Source organism: Microtus ochrogaster, chromosome 10 (assembly GCF_000317375.1).
Source record: "Microtus ochrogaster isolate Prairie Vole_2 chromosome 10, MicOch1.0, whole genome shotgun sequence".
Lineage (NCBI taxonomy): Eukaryota > Metazoa > Chordata > Mammalia > Rodentia > Cricetidae > Microtus > Microtus ochrogaster.
This window is the reverse complement of record NC_022016.1, coordinates 63582632-63597300: the sequence shown is the minus strand read 5'-3', so window position 1 is coordinate 63597300 and position 14669 is coordinate 63582632. Positions and strand designations below refer to the sequence as shown.

The 14669-nt window shown below is 42.9% G+C and overlaps 2 protein-coding genes across 3 annotated transcripts in view; one reads left to right on the top strand and one right to left on the bottom strand.

The window, feature by feature from the left end:
* Nucleotides 1–278: 278 nt before the first annotated feature.
* Ppcs (phosphopantothenoylcysteine synthetase) lies at nt 279–4008 on the bottom strand. 2 transcript variants are annotated; one of them, XM_005353337.3, is made up of 3 exons: nt 3334–4008; nt 3060–3163; nt 279–1011 (listed from the first exon to the last, which is right to left on the bottom strand). In XM_005353337.3, the coding sequence occupies exons 1-3, from the start codon at nt 3839–3841 to the stop codon at nt 688–690; spliced, it is 936 nt and encodes a 311-aa protein (XP_005353394.1). In that variant the 5' UTR covers nt 3842–4008; the 3' UTR covers nt 279–687. The 2 variants fall into 2 exon arrangements, with proteins under 2 accessions (XP_005353394.1, XP_026637589.1); XM_026781788.1 differs by lacking the exons at nt 3060–3163; nt 3334–4008 and adding an exon at nt 2870–3053.
* A 386-nt stretch (nt 4009–4394) lies between these two features.
* Zmynd12 (zinc finger MYND-type containing 12) overlaps nt 4395–14669 on the top strand; it is a 33897-nt gene continuing 23622 nt past the window's right edge. The window contains exon 1 of the mRNA XM_005353336.3: nt 4395–4504. Coding sequence (XP_005353393.1) covers nt 4395–4504 — 110 coding nt within the window. The remainder of the gene's footprint in view (nt 4505–14669) is intronic.

The following is a 14669-nucleotide window of genomic DNA, read 5'->3' as shown; positions in this document are numbered from 1 at the left end:
GAGAAACGCTCAAACACATAAAATAAAAACAAGCTGGGCGGTGGTGGCGCACGCCTTTAATCCCAGCACTCGGGAGGCAGAGGCAGGCGGATCTCTGTGAGTTCGAGACCAGCCTGGTCTACAGAGCTAGCTCCAGGACAGGCTCCAAAGCTACAGAGAAACCCTGTCTCGAAAAAAAAACCAAAAAAAAAAATAAATAAATAAATAAAAATAAAAATAAATAAAATAAAATAAAAACAACTAAATCTTAAAAAACAGAACAAACCCCACCCTTTCTTGTGACAATCTGTGGGCACACACTTTATTGCACTTAAACTTTGTACATCCACTGCCCAAATGAGATGTGTTTATTTATCTTTAAACCCTCACAGCTCCCATAGGCCCTGGCACACGTAGGCACTTGATGAATACATGATCTTCAGAGCATGACCACGCATCCATGATCCTTCTATTGTACAGCAGGCTGACGTCCAGCTTCAGGCCCCTACGTCTGTTCTGTAGACACGCAATTCCATAGTCAGCTTCGTAAAAACTGAAAAACAATTTCTGTTCAGTCTCCAAGCAGTTCGTTCAGAAACACAACACCAGCACTGATTTGCCTCACTCTCTTTATCCTTAGCAAAGGATTCATTTTGCTTCCCATCAGCTCTAAGAACCCTGGTTTTTGATGCTAGACGAGCATGTCCTTCAGTTCTGGTCACATATAAAAGCTGTGTGTCGTGACCTGAGGTCTTCCACTATCTTCTCTTCTATCACCAGGCCTTTTGCTATTTCATCCTGTGACAGCAGTAACTTGGTTTCCGAGTCCCTGGTTACAATAACCACACAGGACTGTATTGACTCGAGGATGTTGGCCACTACCACTTGATGCTGATAAACTTCCAAAGCATTCCGAGCGCGACTGATTATAATCTCGGGATCAGTTTCCAGCTTAAAGGAAACTATAAACGCTTTGGGAGCCCAATCTTTAACCAGAGGAGAAAGCATTTTTGGCACCATCTTCATTGTTATCTGTATTGGAAAGAGCAGGCAAAGGTTAATAAGTAAACCACTGGTCAGTCCCTACCAGGAATCTAAGCAATCAGGGACTGACTTCTGCCTAAATTTAAAGGGATTTCCCACTGTGTAATTTTCTAGAGCATACTAAATGCCTAAAGACTAGGTTCTGTAGGGTTCATAACACCTAAATTCAAGGCCTCACATCTACTCCGGGATAAAATATGTTTTCTGAACCTGTACTGTCCCATCATTCTTATTACAACTCCTCAAACACTTCCTTTGACTGTACTATTGTTACTACTTTTGAAGACAGGGTCTCACTATGCACCCCTGGCTGACCTAGAACTTGGTCTATGGACCAGGCTTGGCTGCAAAGTCAGATGCGCCTGCTTCTGTCTCCAGAGTGCTGGGATTAAAGGTGTGAGTCACCATGCCCGGTACTCACTGAAATATTATTAAGTCTTTGAGAATCTTATAGATTTTATTTTGATCATATTCATCTCATTTCTTTTAAAGCAAATCTGAAGGTAAACAAATGTAATCCGCTCATGGAAATATTACTTTGGCAGAAGTCCAATAATACCGGGCTTTAAACCTCTTCACCTGAAGTATGTCATAAGCTGGTGGTTCTCATTGACAATTTTTTTATTTGTTAACTAAAAGTATAAATACAGTAACCAGAACAGAGCACTGAAGACACAACTGACTTGGTCTTCACTTGATTCAAGTTCCTGCCCTGTTTCCTAAGACCTTAGAAAACCCAAGGGGAATACTGCGTCATCTGTGTATCTTCAAGATAAATAAAAACTGTGGGAGAAACTGGAGCTCCCACGCTTTTTTTTTTTTGGTTTTTCGAGACAGGGTTTCTCTGTGGTTTTGGAGCCTGTCCTGGAACTAGCTCTTGTAGACCAGGCTGGTCTCGAACTCACAGAGATCCACCTGCCTCTGCCTCCCGAGTGCTGGGATTAAAGGCGTGCGCCACCACCGCCTGGCGCACCCACGCTTTTTAAAGAGTATGAAGTCTGTGACAGAAATCACATACAGGGTCTCACTTCGGCATTCATCACCAGTGTTCAGCAGGGATGTCATTCCCCTGCAGAGAGCGAGCAGTGCAAGCAACTGCTACTGTACTATTTCTCTTCATCTCTAGGTACCACAATAGTCCTTGACACACAGGAGGTCCTCCAAGATGTATAACTAAATTATCCCAAAGGTGCCCTTCAAATACTTATCTATAAACTACTTGTATCATCCAACAAATGCCTATGGGTTCCCTCAGGTTCCCAGGCACCAAGTCATCTTAAATTCTTGGCCACGACACTATCCTCCCATGCCTTTTCCTTAAACGACAAGAGCCCTATCTATCCATTCTACTTCTACCTCATCTTCCAAAATGCTATTCTTTGCAAACTAAACCTTTTACTTTTATTAATTTATTTCGAGACTGGGTCTCACTTTGTAGCCCTGGCTGGCCTGGAACTCACTACGTGGACCTGGTTGCCCTTGAAATCATGGAGATCATCTGTGTCTGGAGGGCTGCAATGAAAGGAATGTGCCATTATGCCCTAAAAAAACCCTGTTATCTTTTGCTTCCACCTTAGTGCCTCCACAAAATGAAGTCTAAATATCTTAGAAACGAATATAAAGTTGTTCCCCGCCCCGCCCCCCAAGGAAAGGCGAGCTGCCTCTTCAGTCTTACCAAAGCACTTCATTTCACAGACCATTACTCAACGGCAAACTCCAACGCGTAACTCCACTAGGAATGACCTTTCCCACTTTATTACACCCCCACCTTCTGATGAGTCATCTCCGGGGAAACCGTGACTCCCCCAGCTCACTACCCCGAGATCTGACTGCACTTTGTACATACCTCCACTACAGAATTTTATCATTCTCATCTGTGATTATGGCTGGTGTCCAGGCCCTCGCTAGACTGTGAGGTCCTTGAGAGAGGGCAGTGCCTAGCTCATACAGAATGCAGAAAGGCCATCTCCAGATCAAGAGGAAAGTAACCCAAGCCTGGTTATAGGGGGTCAGATCTCTGGAAGAGAGCCCATCACCTGCAGTGGGCCACCGGATGAGTGGATCTTGTGTTCAGGCATTTCGGAGACAGGAATATAGAAATCAGACACTGCTGCAGCCAAGTAAAACATCGCAGAAGAGCCTGTAAAAAAAGAAACCAGAGGGTCTAAGAAATCGGGGAAGGGCAGGGGACCTGCTCCTTTTCAACTCCGGTTCCCTGGCTGGCTGCAGGGCAAGTGGAAGCATGAGGAAAGAGAGGCTGGGAAAATGGCTGTACCGCCAAGAAACCTCTGGATTCCTTACAGCACTCACCTAGTGGGTTGAGAGCTAGGGCCGCAGCCTGCAGCAGATGCAGGTAGTCCGCCAAAGTGGTGAACTCCACGGCCAGGAAGGTGCCGGCAGCAGCTGCCTCTTGGTAGCTCTGCAATGCTGCAGCAAAGCCCGGGAGTGCATTCTCTTCGGCCTCCAGACTCAGTTTCCCCGACTGGGCCGGGCCACAAGGCCGCAGGGCCGACAGCCAGGCCTGGGGAGGGAAGCGGTGGGCGTAGGGGAAGGCCGAGCGCGCTCGGTACAAGAACAGGACCCCGTAACCTGCAGCCAGGAAAACTTCGACCGAAGCTGCTCCACGTCGCCCGCTGCTAAAGTTGTCCAGAAAGCGCACGGCTCGCGCTTCTAGGGGGACCTTGGTGCCTCCTGATGTGACCAACACCACCCGCCGGCCCTGAGCGCCCAGCCTGGCCGCAAAGCGAGCCATAACCTCGGCCCAGCGCGCAGCACCCTCCGGGCGCGGCATGTCCGCAACCAGGTCCATTTCCGCCATCTGCAAGCGGGAGTCACTTGCACGAAGGAACCACGGCGTCCCGGCACGCCGGCCACGGCGCCACGCCCCCTTCCGGATACCTGGGCTACGCGCAACCGCAAATAATGACTGTGGGCGTTCCCCGCCTTCTGGACATCAGTAGGTCCTGACCTCGCCAAGGCTTGAGATTGCCTGTCCTGTCAGAGCCCGTCGAAATGCGTTGAGAGGAAGCGTCTTTCTCGAAAATCCAGAAAAATTATACTTCCTGTGGGTTTCCTAGTCTGGAAAACTAAGTGAATTTGTTTTGTTTTCTTTTTTTCTTTCCTTTTTTTTACCTTTACAGGCCACCGTACATCCCTCCCCACGCTTGGGTTCCATCGCAATCAAATTCTAGACATTTAATCTTTGGGATTTAAGATTTTGCGCTCTCCCCTCCCGGTGTGCCGCTATTAGTCCCGCCCCGCTCCGCCCCCTTGCCCTTGAAATCCGGACACCCCGCGACCCGCGGTTGTCACGTGACGTCTGTGTGGTCTAGCCCGGCAACCGTCCTAGAGACGACTCCGCCGGCTGCACCATGAACGTGATCTACCCGCTGGCGGTGCCCAAGGGGCGCCGGCTCTGCTGTGAGGTGTGCGAAGCCCCGGCCGAGCGGATGTGTACGGCCTGTACAGTCACTTATTACTGGTAGGCCCTGGAACTGTGGTGCCTGGTGCCTTTGCTCCCTCCCCGTCTCCCAACCCAGGGTCTGGCCTGGTGCGTCTGTGTCCTTGGCCCTTTCAGCCATCGACCCCTCACTGGCCCGAGCAGGCTTGAAGACGTGTCTCTAAGACTCCTGTAGCCTCGTCTGCCTCCTCTCCCACATCAGGTTTTTCTCCTGATGTTTCCCAGGAGTCCTACTGATACTGTGTTGGGCGCCATTCTAGGTGCTGAACCTAATGGGCCAGTTCTGTAGACCCATTCCGTCCAAGCTCAAACATTATAGGTTGGAAGACAGCGAAGAAAACAAATGATAATTTCAGGGAGAAATGTCAGAAGTCAACGGAAATGTGAGAAGTTGGGCAGACAGCTTCTCTGACAGTAGATGATTAGTCTGAAAATAAGGACCTAAAGAGCCAGCATTCTTGCCCTGGGAAGGCACAGATTGGCCCCTAATTAGGATAGACTTGTGTCCTTGGGGACTCTAAAGAAGACTAATTGGCCAGTGCACAGCCAAGAGAGTTTGAGGGTCGTCCGTAATTCCAGAGATCCCTTTGTATGTATTCACATTTCTGCTCCCCCTTCAGCCTTTTTTATGACAGGGTTTAAGTAGTTGAGTTGGCCTCAAACTTACTACTTAAGCTAAGGACCGGACTTTTGATCCTCCTATCCACACCCCTCAAGGGCTGGGGTTAGGAGTGTGTGTCAACATGCCTGGGTGTGGTCCTGGAGATAGGACCCCAGGCTCCGAGCATACTAGACAGACACCTCCAACTAAGTCACATCCCCAGCCCTAGACTGTTCTGAGCCTCACAGAACGAGGATGTTAAGTCATAGCCAACTGGCTTGTTTCTCAAAAGCCGCTGTTATTCACTGTGCATGTTACATATGGTCACTCAGGGTGAACTAAGCCTGAGATCTGAGGATAGAAACATGGTGACTTGGGCAGTACCCACAAAGGTTTCTCTGAGAAAATGACATTGGGGTTGAGTATTGAGAGGCCAGTGGAGGCTTGCTCTGTGAAGAAGGGTAGGTGTTTGCAGCTCTCCAGGACTGGTTTGGACCAGCTGTGTAAGGGCGGTCAGTGGTTTCCATATTGCAGACTGAGCTGCAGTGGGTCATGGATAAGTCACAGCCTGAATTTATACTGTATAATTAATATCTATTCATAAAGTATTTCTTCCTATGAGTTGAGAAGGCTGTGATCAGTTAAGAGAAGGAATTTGAACCAAGAAGACAAAGGTTTGGGCCAGGCAGTGACACACGATAAAGGAGTTTGGAATTTGCCCCTTAGCAAGCCACGTGTGATGTTGTTTGTGTTGAAGAAGATGACAGGAGACAGCAGTGTGGTACACTGGAGGGTAGACCCTGCCTAGCCAACTCAGAGGCTATTACCATGGCCCAAGTGCAGACTGAACTTTTCTTTCTCAGACCATTCCAGATGCCCTTCCTCCAGGCTGTACATCCTCAATCTTGGCAAGCAGACTGTGAACTAAAACCCATAATCCTATCACTCAGAGTAAAAAAGAAAAACAAAAACAAACAAAAAAACCTGGTGTTTTGGTGAGATTCCTTCTATTCTAAATATATTTATGTTATATGCCATGAATTGTGACTATGTTCCCAAGTGATAGAACATTAAGAAACTACATTTATTTATTTAATTGTGTTGGTGTGTGTGTGGTGTGGTGTGGTGTGGTGTGGTGTGGTGTGTGTGTGTGTGTGTGTGTGTGTGTGTGTGTGTGTAAGTCAGAAAAAACTTTCAGGGTTAGTTCTCCATTCTAACATGTGGTTCAAGCCCAGGTAATAACGGCTTGATGGGAAGCCATCTTGCTGGCCTGAAATAGGACATTTTTAAGAAGGATAATTTTATAAAACTACACACTACAACATTAATAAATTAAAGAGCCCTCATTTTATAGCACATCAGATCATAGCAGACAGATAACAGTAATTCACAATATTTTTTTCTTTAATTGACTGTATGTGATACAAATTTAAATGCCTTCACTGGCCAGCAGGGAGAAAATGCCAAGTGGTAAGATGTAATAAGGCCAGGTGGTGGTGGCAGTGATGGCGCATGCCTTTGATCCAGCACTCGGGAGACAAAGGCAGGTGGATCTCTGAGTTCAAGGCTAGCTAGAAACCCTGTCTCAAAAAAAAAAAAAAACAAAAACAGGGAAAAAAAGCAATAGGAAGCTGGGTGTGATGGTTCATGCCTGTAATTCCAGCACTTGGGAGGCTGAGGATCACTATAAACTCTAGGATGGCCTGGGCTAATATTGAGGTCAAGGCAAGCCTGGGCTACAGTGTGATCCTATCTCGGAAAGGGAGGGAGAGGGGGAAGAAAGGAAGGAGAAAGGGAAAAGAAGCTTCAGTGGATGGTAGACTTTGCCTAAAGACATCCAGATACAGGTCAATAAAGCATAATACTTGAATAAAACATGTCTGTGGCATAAACCACTTAATTGTGACTCCAGCTTCTCTGTATGTCCCAACCTGTGGTGAATGTTTGGGAGAGACAGCAGAATAAGGAGGGCAGCAGAAGTGTGACCAAAGTTCAGTTCACGTAGAAAGGCAAGCCATGTCAGTCACTCTCAGTGGAACAAGGTCCATTCACAGTTGCTCACCTGTCCCTCTGCCATGGAATATCACCATTTCTGAACCCCGGCTCAGTGTTTTTGCTGATCTGTTTGCAATAATTCCCTAACTTCCCCCTCCAAAAAAAAAAAACCTTAAATGTTTTATATCATTTCTGTGGTAGTAATATAGTCTCTAAAGAAAACACTTGATTGTATCTCTGTTCTCTGCAGAGGAAGGAAGGAGTATATTTGGATGCAGCCATATATTTCCCGTGGCTGCTTTTGTGCTACCCACCTGGGGCTTGAGTTGTTCTAACTGAAACCTTAGAGCTCCCAAAACCTATAATAGTTCTTGTCTGGAAGAAAAGCAGAAACACACTGGCAGCCTTTCCCCTATATTATAGTTATTTGTTTTGAAATGTGTGTGATGTATAATAGAGTCCAAATATTAAATGTCTTCTACTGAAGAGAAAATGTGTCATCAGCAGTAGACATGCAAAAACCCATAGCTATGTCCTGTTTTACTGCAGAGTCTTGAAAGACAGAGCTGAGACTAACAGACTAGGAGCGGGAGACAGTTCAGAAGCTGCAAGTAGGCAGATCGAAGGGAGAGACAGTTCAGAAACTGCTGTAGACAGATTTGGGGGAGGCTGCTTTTTCGTTTTCTGGCCACCCAGACTCCCAAAATAATCACACAGAAACTGTATTAATTAAATCACTGTTTGGCCCATTAGCTCTAGCTTCTTATTGCCCAACACTTATATCTTAATTTAACCCATTTCTATTCATCTGTATATCACCACAAGGTCGTGGCCTACCAGCAAAGTTTCCACACGTCTATCTCCAGCGGTGGCTCCATGTTATCTCTCTGATTCTGCCTTCCTCCTCCCATGCTATAGACCAAGCCAGTTCTTTATTCATTCACCAATAAAAGCAACACATAGACAGAAGGACCTCCCACACCATTTCCCCTTTTCTGTTTAAACAAAAAAAAAGGCTTGAACTTTAACATAGTAAAATTACATATAACAAAACAGTTATCAAGCAAGAATTACAGTTACAATATATCAATATCTTTTGTTATAACTAAGGAAAACTATAACTATAAATTCTTCAACTCTATCAAATACTCCAGAAGGATATAATATTACCTAAGTAAACAGGAAGTACATTGTAAGCAACTTCAAAACCTCTAGAATTGATAGAGACATCTCGCTGCCTGGACAGTCACCCAAAGTTTTTCTGTACCGTTGGGGCATCCATCTTCAGCCTACAGGCCCATAGTATCCATCAGACTTTTCCGTGAAGCAGAAAATTTTCAAAGACAGGTCTGCCTGTATTGTTAGTTTGTCAGTCACTTATTTTGTGTCCTGCAGAATGTGGCAGACCCTTTCATGAAGCAGGAACCCTGAAGGATCATCTCTCTTTTAGGCAAGTTCAGCAGTCATTTCTTTGTGGGTCCTGCATGTCCAGTTTATCTAACAAACTCCATAAGGAACCTCTTCGATGCCCATCTTCCTCTTGAAGTAGATTGATGCTTCCAGGAGTAGATGTGTCTCATTGTCATGAAAAGTCCTAAATTTTTAAAACATTAAAATGGCATATCCTGAAGGTCTCTAAAAGATTTGCAGAATACCTAACTAACTGAAATATATCTCTATACATCTAGAAAATCTAACTAACATGACTACAAGCTTGACTATTATAGATGACTATCTACTAACCTATGTTTCTTAATTATACATTACATTTTAAATGAACTACACAATCACAATACCTAATCAAGAACAGAAATATACATATAACAAGATTGACCTTAAATCTGTATCAATAAACCAGAATCCATGCCAATGCAAATTATTCATATCTATATCATATCCCCCTTTAAATGCAAATGAACAATGATAAACAATATTTGGGAATATGGGTATAGTTCTGTCCATACTGCTTCCTACTGTTTGGGGGGTGCTGTTAACCAGGTCTTTCATGGTGTATCCTGTGTGCTAGGTTCATCTCAGTCAGCACTTGGGTGAAGTGATTTTTTTGAGGGTATTCATGGTGATCTTTCAGGGGGTCTTGTTACATCCAACCATACCAGTCTGGAAGCAATCCACAGGTTCTCATCCTCTGTAGAAACAAGAGAAGAACCCCTTTTCCAAAGCAACATATCCTTAGACCCAATTTGGAAGTCATGATACCTTTATAATATACATGTTGGTTTATCTTAGAAGCCCATACAATGAAATGTCTCTCTGTACTTAGCTCATTTACAGTCAAAAAATTTAAAGATAACACAATAATATACATAATTCAGACTCTGCGAATCTTCCATTTTTACGTGGCTTGTTTTTCTTTACCCCTTTTAATACTCTGTCTCTTTAGAGACTTTACCCTTTTTTTTTAAAGCATTAACTTTATTTTATGACTGTCTATACTCTTTTTCTTCTCTATTCCAAGCCTACATACATATATCTAACACTGTGACTCATCTGGACTTGTCTTTATTGTATATTTGTAATTCTTTACTGTCCAGGAGCACTTTTTAAAATGCTAAGCGCTTCTTAAAACTTAAGCTGTGCCATTGCTATGGTTTATACTGTACTTTCTGTTTGCCATGCCCATTTTAGCATGGCAAAGCTGCTTGTGCCTCTGAGCTGTGTGCACCACCCCATTCTCAGGCACACAGCCAGTCCATGTCTCCATTAAGCAAGCTGCAGCAGTCTGCTCACAAACCCCACTCAAATGCTCTGTATCTGGACCTCCCGATTGAAAGAGTCAGAGTTTGCGCTGGCAGCACCACCCAGAAAGCCAGCATTTCAAAACTGCCACTTTCCCCCTGCTACTGCTGAATCAGGAAAGCCTCTCTTAAAGGAGCTGTGGCACGCTGCCAGCAAACAGCAAGAAGCTGTGTTAAACTCTGTATTTTTGTGTCTAGAATTAAGCTCTCTCAGGTTTTTAAGTAGATTTTAGTTTGCCATGTTGGCACCAATCTGTTGGGGGAGGCTGATTGTTGGTTTTCTGGCCAACCAGACTCCCAAAATAATCACCAAGAAACTGTATTAATTAAATCACTGTTTGGCCCATTATCTCTAGCTTCTTATTAGCTAACTCTTACATATTAATTTAACCAATTTCTATTAATCTGTGTATTGCCACTTGGCTGTGGTTTACCGGCTAAAGTTCTCAGCATTTATCTCCAGTGGCTCCATGGCATCTCTCTGACTCCACCTTCCTCCTCCCATGCTATAGGCCAAGCCAGTTCTTTATTCATTAACCAATAAAAGCAACACATAGACCGAAGGGCCTCCCACAGACAGATCAAAGGGGGAAACAATTCAGAAACCACAGTAGACAGACTGAGGGGAGAGAGACAATTTAGAAACTGTAGTAGACAGACCTAAGGGAGAGAAACACAATTCAGAAACCGCAGTAGACAGACCTAAGGGAGAGAGACACAATTTAAAAACCATAGTAGACAGATCAAAGGGAGAGAGACAATTCAGAAACTGCAGTAGACAGATGGAAGGAAGAGAGACAATTCAGAAACCATAGTAGATAGACCGGAGGGAGAGACACAATTCAGAAACTGCATTCTGAAGCTTTACTATCCTACTTTCCGTAGTGAACAAGCCAACTAGACAGAAGATCCTTGAGGAAAGGTAAGACTCGAGCAACACTAGACCCAGCCCACACCTGTAGACAACCCTAATAACAGAATATGCATCCTCTCCAGTGCATAAAAAGGTTCTTGAGGGTAGATCATACGTTAGGTCATAAACCAAATCTCAGTAAATGTGGAAGGAATAAAATCATGGAAGGTAGGTTCCATTATGGTGCAATGAAATTAATGACCAGCGACAAAAAGAAATTTGGTAAGTTTACAGTCAGGTTGAAAATAACACACTCTTTAAAATCCAGTGGGTCAAAGGGATCATCAAGGAGACTGAAAAAACACTTCAAGGTAAATGAAAACAAGCATAACATACTAAAAATTATGGGATACAGACAAAATCATGTATATAAGGAATGAATGAATTAGTTAATGGTCCCTGTGATTTACAGTTGTTGATGTACATGTAACTTAATATTCCATCTCCCCATCTTAACCTATGAAGAACAGGCAACAAGTATATTCATCAACTTGTTCCTGCACAGCTCTGTGTTAGGAGAAGAGGATACTATTAAAGATTAGAGCAGAGGTGAGTGAAATTGAGAATAGGGAGAACTATAGAAAACATAAATAAACCTCACACAAAGGTGACAAATCTTTAGCTAGAATGGTCAGGAAAAAAAGACTTGAATTACTAAAATCATGATACCATTATTGTCAACCTTGGAAATAAAGGGAATTCTAAGAGAACACTCTGAACATCTAAATGTCAGGAAGTTAGGTAACCTGGATGAAACAGACACATTCCAAAAAGAACCCACACTGATGTAAGAAGAAGCATGTCTGACTAACTCTAGAACAAGTGATGAAAAGCCCAAACCAGATGACCCCAGACTGGTGTATTCTTTCAAACATTTCAAGGAAAATAAACACAGATTCTTTATTTTTACAAAAGAGGAATAAATAATTCCTAACTCATCCTATGAGATCAATATTGTCCTGGTAATTAAACCAAATAAAAGTATCACAAGAAAATTACAGATCAATATCCCTAATGAGCCGGGTGATGGTGGCACATGCCTTTAATCCCAGCACTCGGGAGGCAGAGGCAGGCAGATCTCTGTGAGTTCGAGACCAGCCTGGTCTACAGAGCTAGTTCCAGGACAGGCTCCAAAGCCACAGGGAAACCCTGTCTCGAGAAAAAAAAATATCCCTAATGAATATAGAGGTAAAAGTTCTCAACAAAACCTCAGCAGACTAAACCCAGCAGCAAACGTAGGGGATTAACATCATGGGCAATTGATATTTATTCTAGGAATTCAGGATTGGTTGAATGCTCAAATATCAGTCAATATAAAACACTATTCTAGCAGATGAAACACACAGATGATGTCTCGGTAGAAGCAGATAAAACATTGGGCAAAATCCAATATCATGATAAACACACTTAAACTTGGAAAAAAAAAAGAGAAAATTCTGTTACTTGCTAAAAGGAAATAATAAAAGAAAATCTAAAGCAAAACAGAACTAACACCATACTTAATTGCTGAACAATGAGAACTTCCCCATGATAGCACAAATGAGACATTCTATATCGACTTAGATTTCTGTCCTGCCCAGTCCTGCAGTCTTTCAGTCCCAAAGAAACACACAGAGGCTTACATTAATTATAAACTGGTTGGCCTATTAGCTCAGGCTTCTTATTAGCTCTAACATCCTACATTAACCCATAATTCTTGTCTGTGTTAGCCATGTGGCTTGGTACCTTTTATCAGCAAGGCATTCTCATCTTGTTTCCTCTGCATCTGGGTGGCAACTGCAAACTGAGCCTTTCCTCTTCCCAGAATCCTCCTTTTCTGGTCGCCCTGCCTATAATTCCTGCCTGGCTACTGGCCAATCAGTGTTTTATTAAAACACAAGTAACAAATCTTTATAGGGTACAAGATCATTGTCCCACAGCAACTCTATTCAGTGTTGTACGAGAGGCTCTAGTCAGAACCCAATTAGGCAAGACAATGAAGTAAAAGGCAGTAAAAGGCATCCAAGCTTGGACCAAGCAAAAAAAAAAAACCTGATTTACAGATGGCATGACCTTGTTGCGATGGCTAATTTTATATGTCAGTCTGATTGCAGTAAAGAATGTCAAATGGTTGGTAACATCTTGCTTCTGGGTGTTTGTGTGAGAGAGTGTGTTTGGCCTAGTATACTGAGTCAAGATCACCCTCACCAAGGTGAATGGGTACCGTCCATTCCACTGATGGCCTGGACCTAGCAGCATGACACAATGGTAATTCGCTTGAGTTTGCTGGGCTTCCCATCTTCTTCCCTAGACTGGCACCAAACAGACCCTCTTCTTCCCCCCTGACCCAGCCTTTAGATTCAGTTGAATTACAGCCGATTTTTCTGATTTTCCAACTTAGATAATATTATGAGACTTAAAAAAAAATTTCTTCGTGTGTGTATGCGTGTGTGTGTGTGTGTGTGTGTGTGTGTGTAAAGCTATGTGCACGTGAGTACAGGTGTCCACAGAGAGAGAGAGGAGTAAGATTCCTCAGCAGCTGTAGTTACAGGGGTTGTGAGACACCCGATGTGGGTGCTGGGACTCAAACTCATGTCCCCTGAGAGAGCAGTAAGTGTTATCAACTGCTGAGCCATCTGTCTAGCATCCATCTAGTGACTCTGCTCAGTATCACATGAACAATTCCTATAGGAAGTATTGGTTTGTCCTGGAGTATCCAGACAGGCTTATAATATAGAACCATAAAGAATTTACAAAATTGCATTAAAACTAAGCAAAATTTATATTATATTAAATATATTAGAACTAAAACTTGTTGAACACAGCAAGATTATAAGATATGCAAAAGTAGTTACATTCTTATACACTAACAATGGATGATTTGAAAGTGAAATTAAGACTGTTACTTTATTCAAAACAGCATAAAATAGTAGAGAAAAACAGTTAAAGAAGTACATGACTTATATGCTGAAATATCATAAAAGATGATGAAACAGTGGTCAGTCCCAAAAGAAAAGCTGATGTAACTCCCTTTAATAAGGCTTATTATAATGTAAGGGCCCTGGGGTAAAAGGGAAAACATTAGACAGAAATAACATGATATATGGAAATCTAAATATGATGGGGCCTTAAAACAGCCTTCATCATTGGGACAGTCTTGAATAATCTTCTCGGGGTGTCTTCAACCAATAACCCAGATAAAAGAAAGGTGTGACTTTGTATAACCTTTTAGGGGATGGGAAGTTCACAGCCATCATGTGGTTTGGCTTACTATGATGTATTTGACAAGGAACATGAAGGAGCGCAGTTTAACTTCAACCCTGAGAGAGCTTTAGGTAGGTGTGGCCTGATTCAGGGTACAGGATCTATGTTCTAACAAAACATTGTTGAAAGAAATTGAAACACTTATTAAGATAGCCACATTCCCCAAATTATTCTACTGATTAAATGCTATTCATGTGAAATTCCAACTTAGACATGCTGACCCTAAAATTCACATGGAAATACAACATTTTCAATTTCAAAACTTACTGCAACACTACAATATTAAAAATAATACAGAATTGAGTCTATAAATAAGCCCATACATCTACGATAGGATAATGTATGTAATAGGATGGACTTGGACCTGCGCCTTCCATCTTATGTGAAAAATAATCATATACAAAAGACTTAAATACTAGCTATAAAATTAGAGAAGGCTTAAAAGGAAAGATAATTGTAAATCTGTGTAGTTTTAGATTGGGCATCAAAAGGAATCAAAGTGAGAATAGATTAGTTACACATCATTAAAATTTAGATTTTTTGTTTGTTTCCTGAGACAAGATCTCTCTATGTAACCCTGGCAATCCTGGAACTCACTATGAAGACCAGACAGTCTCAGACTCAGAGATCCTTCTGTTCTACATCTGGGATTAATGATGTGCACTACCATTGCTGGGC

What these genes read in the sequence shown, in the direction of transcription:
- Ppcs (XM_005353337.3), bottom strand. Translation starts at nt 3,841, where the DNA reads ATGGCGGAAATGGACCTGGTTGCGGACATGCCGCGCCCGGAGGGTGCT. An exon ending in CCTAGCTCTCAACCCACTAG is followed by an intron (nt 3,164 to 3,333) that starts GTGAGTGCTGTA and finishes CTTTTTTTACAG; the next exon opens with GCTCTTCTGCGATGTTTTAC. An exon ending in CATCCGGTGGCCCACTGCAG is followed by an intron (nt 1,012 to 3,059) that starts GTGATGGGCTCT and finishes TTTCCAATACAG; the next exon opens with ATAACAATGAAGATGGTGCC.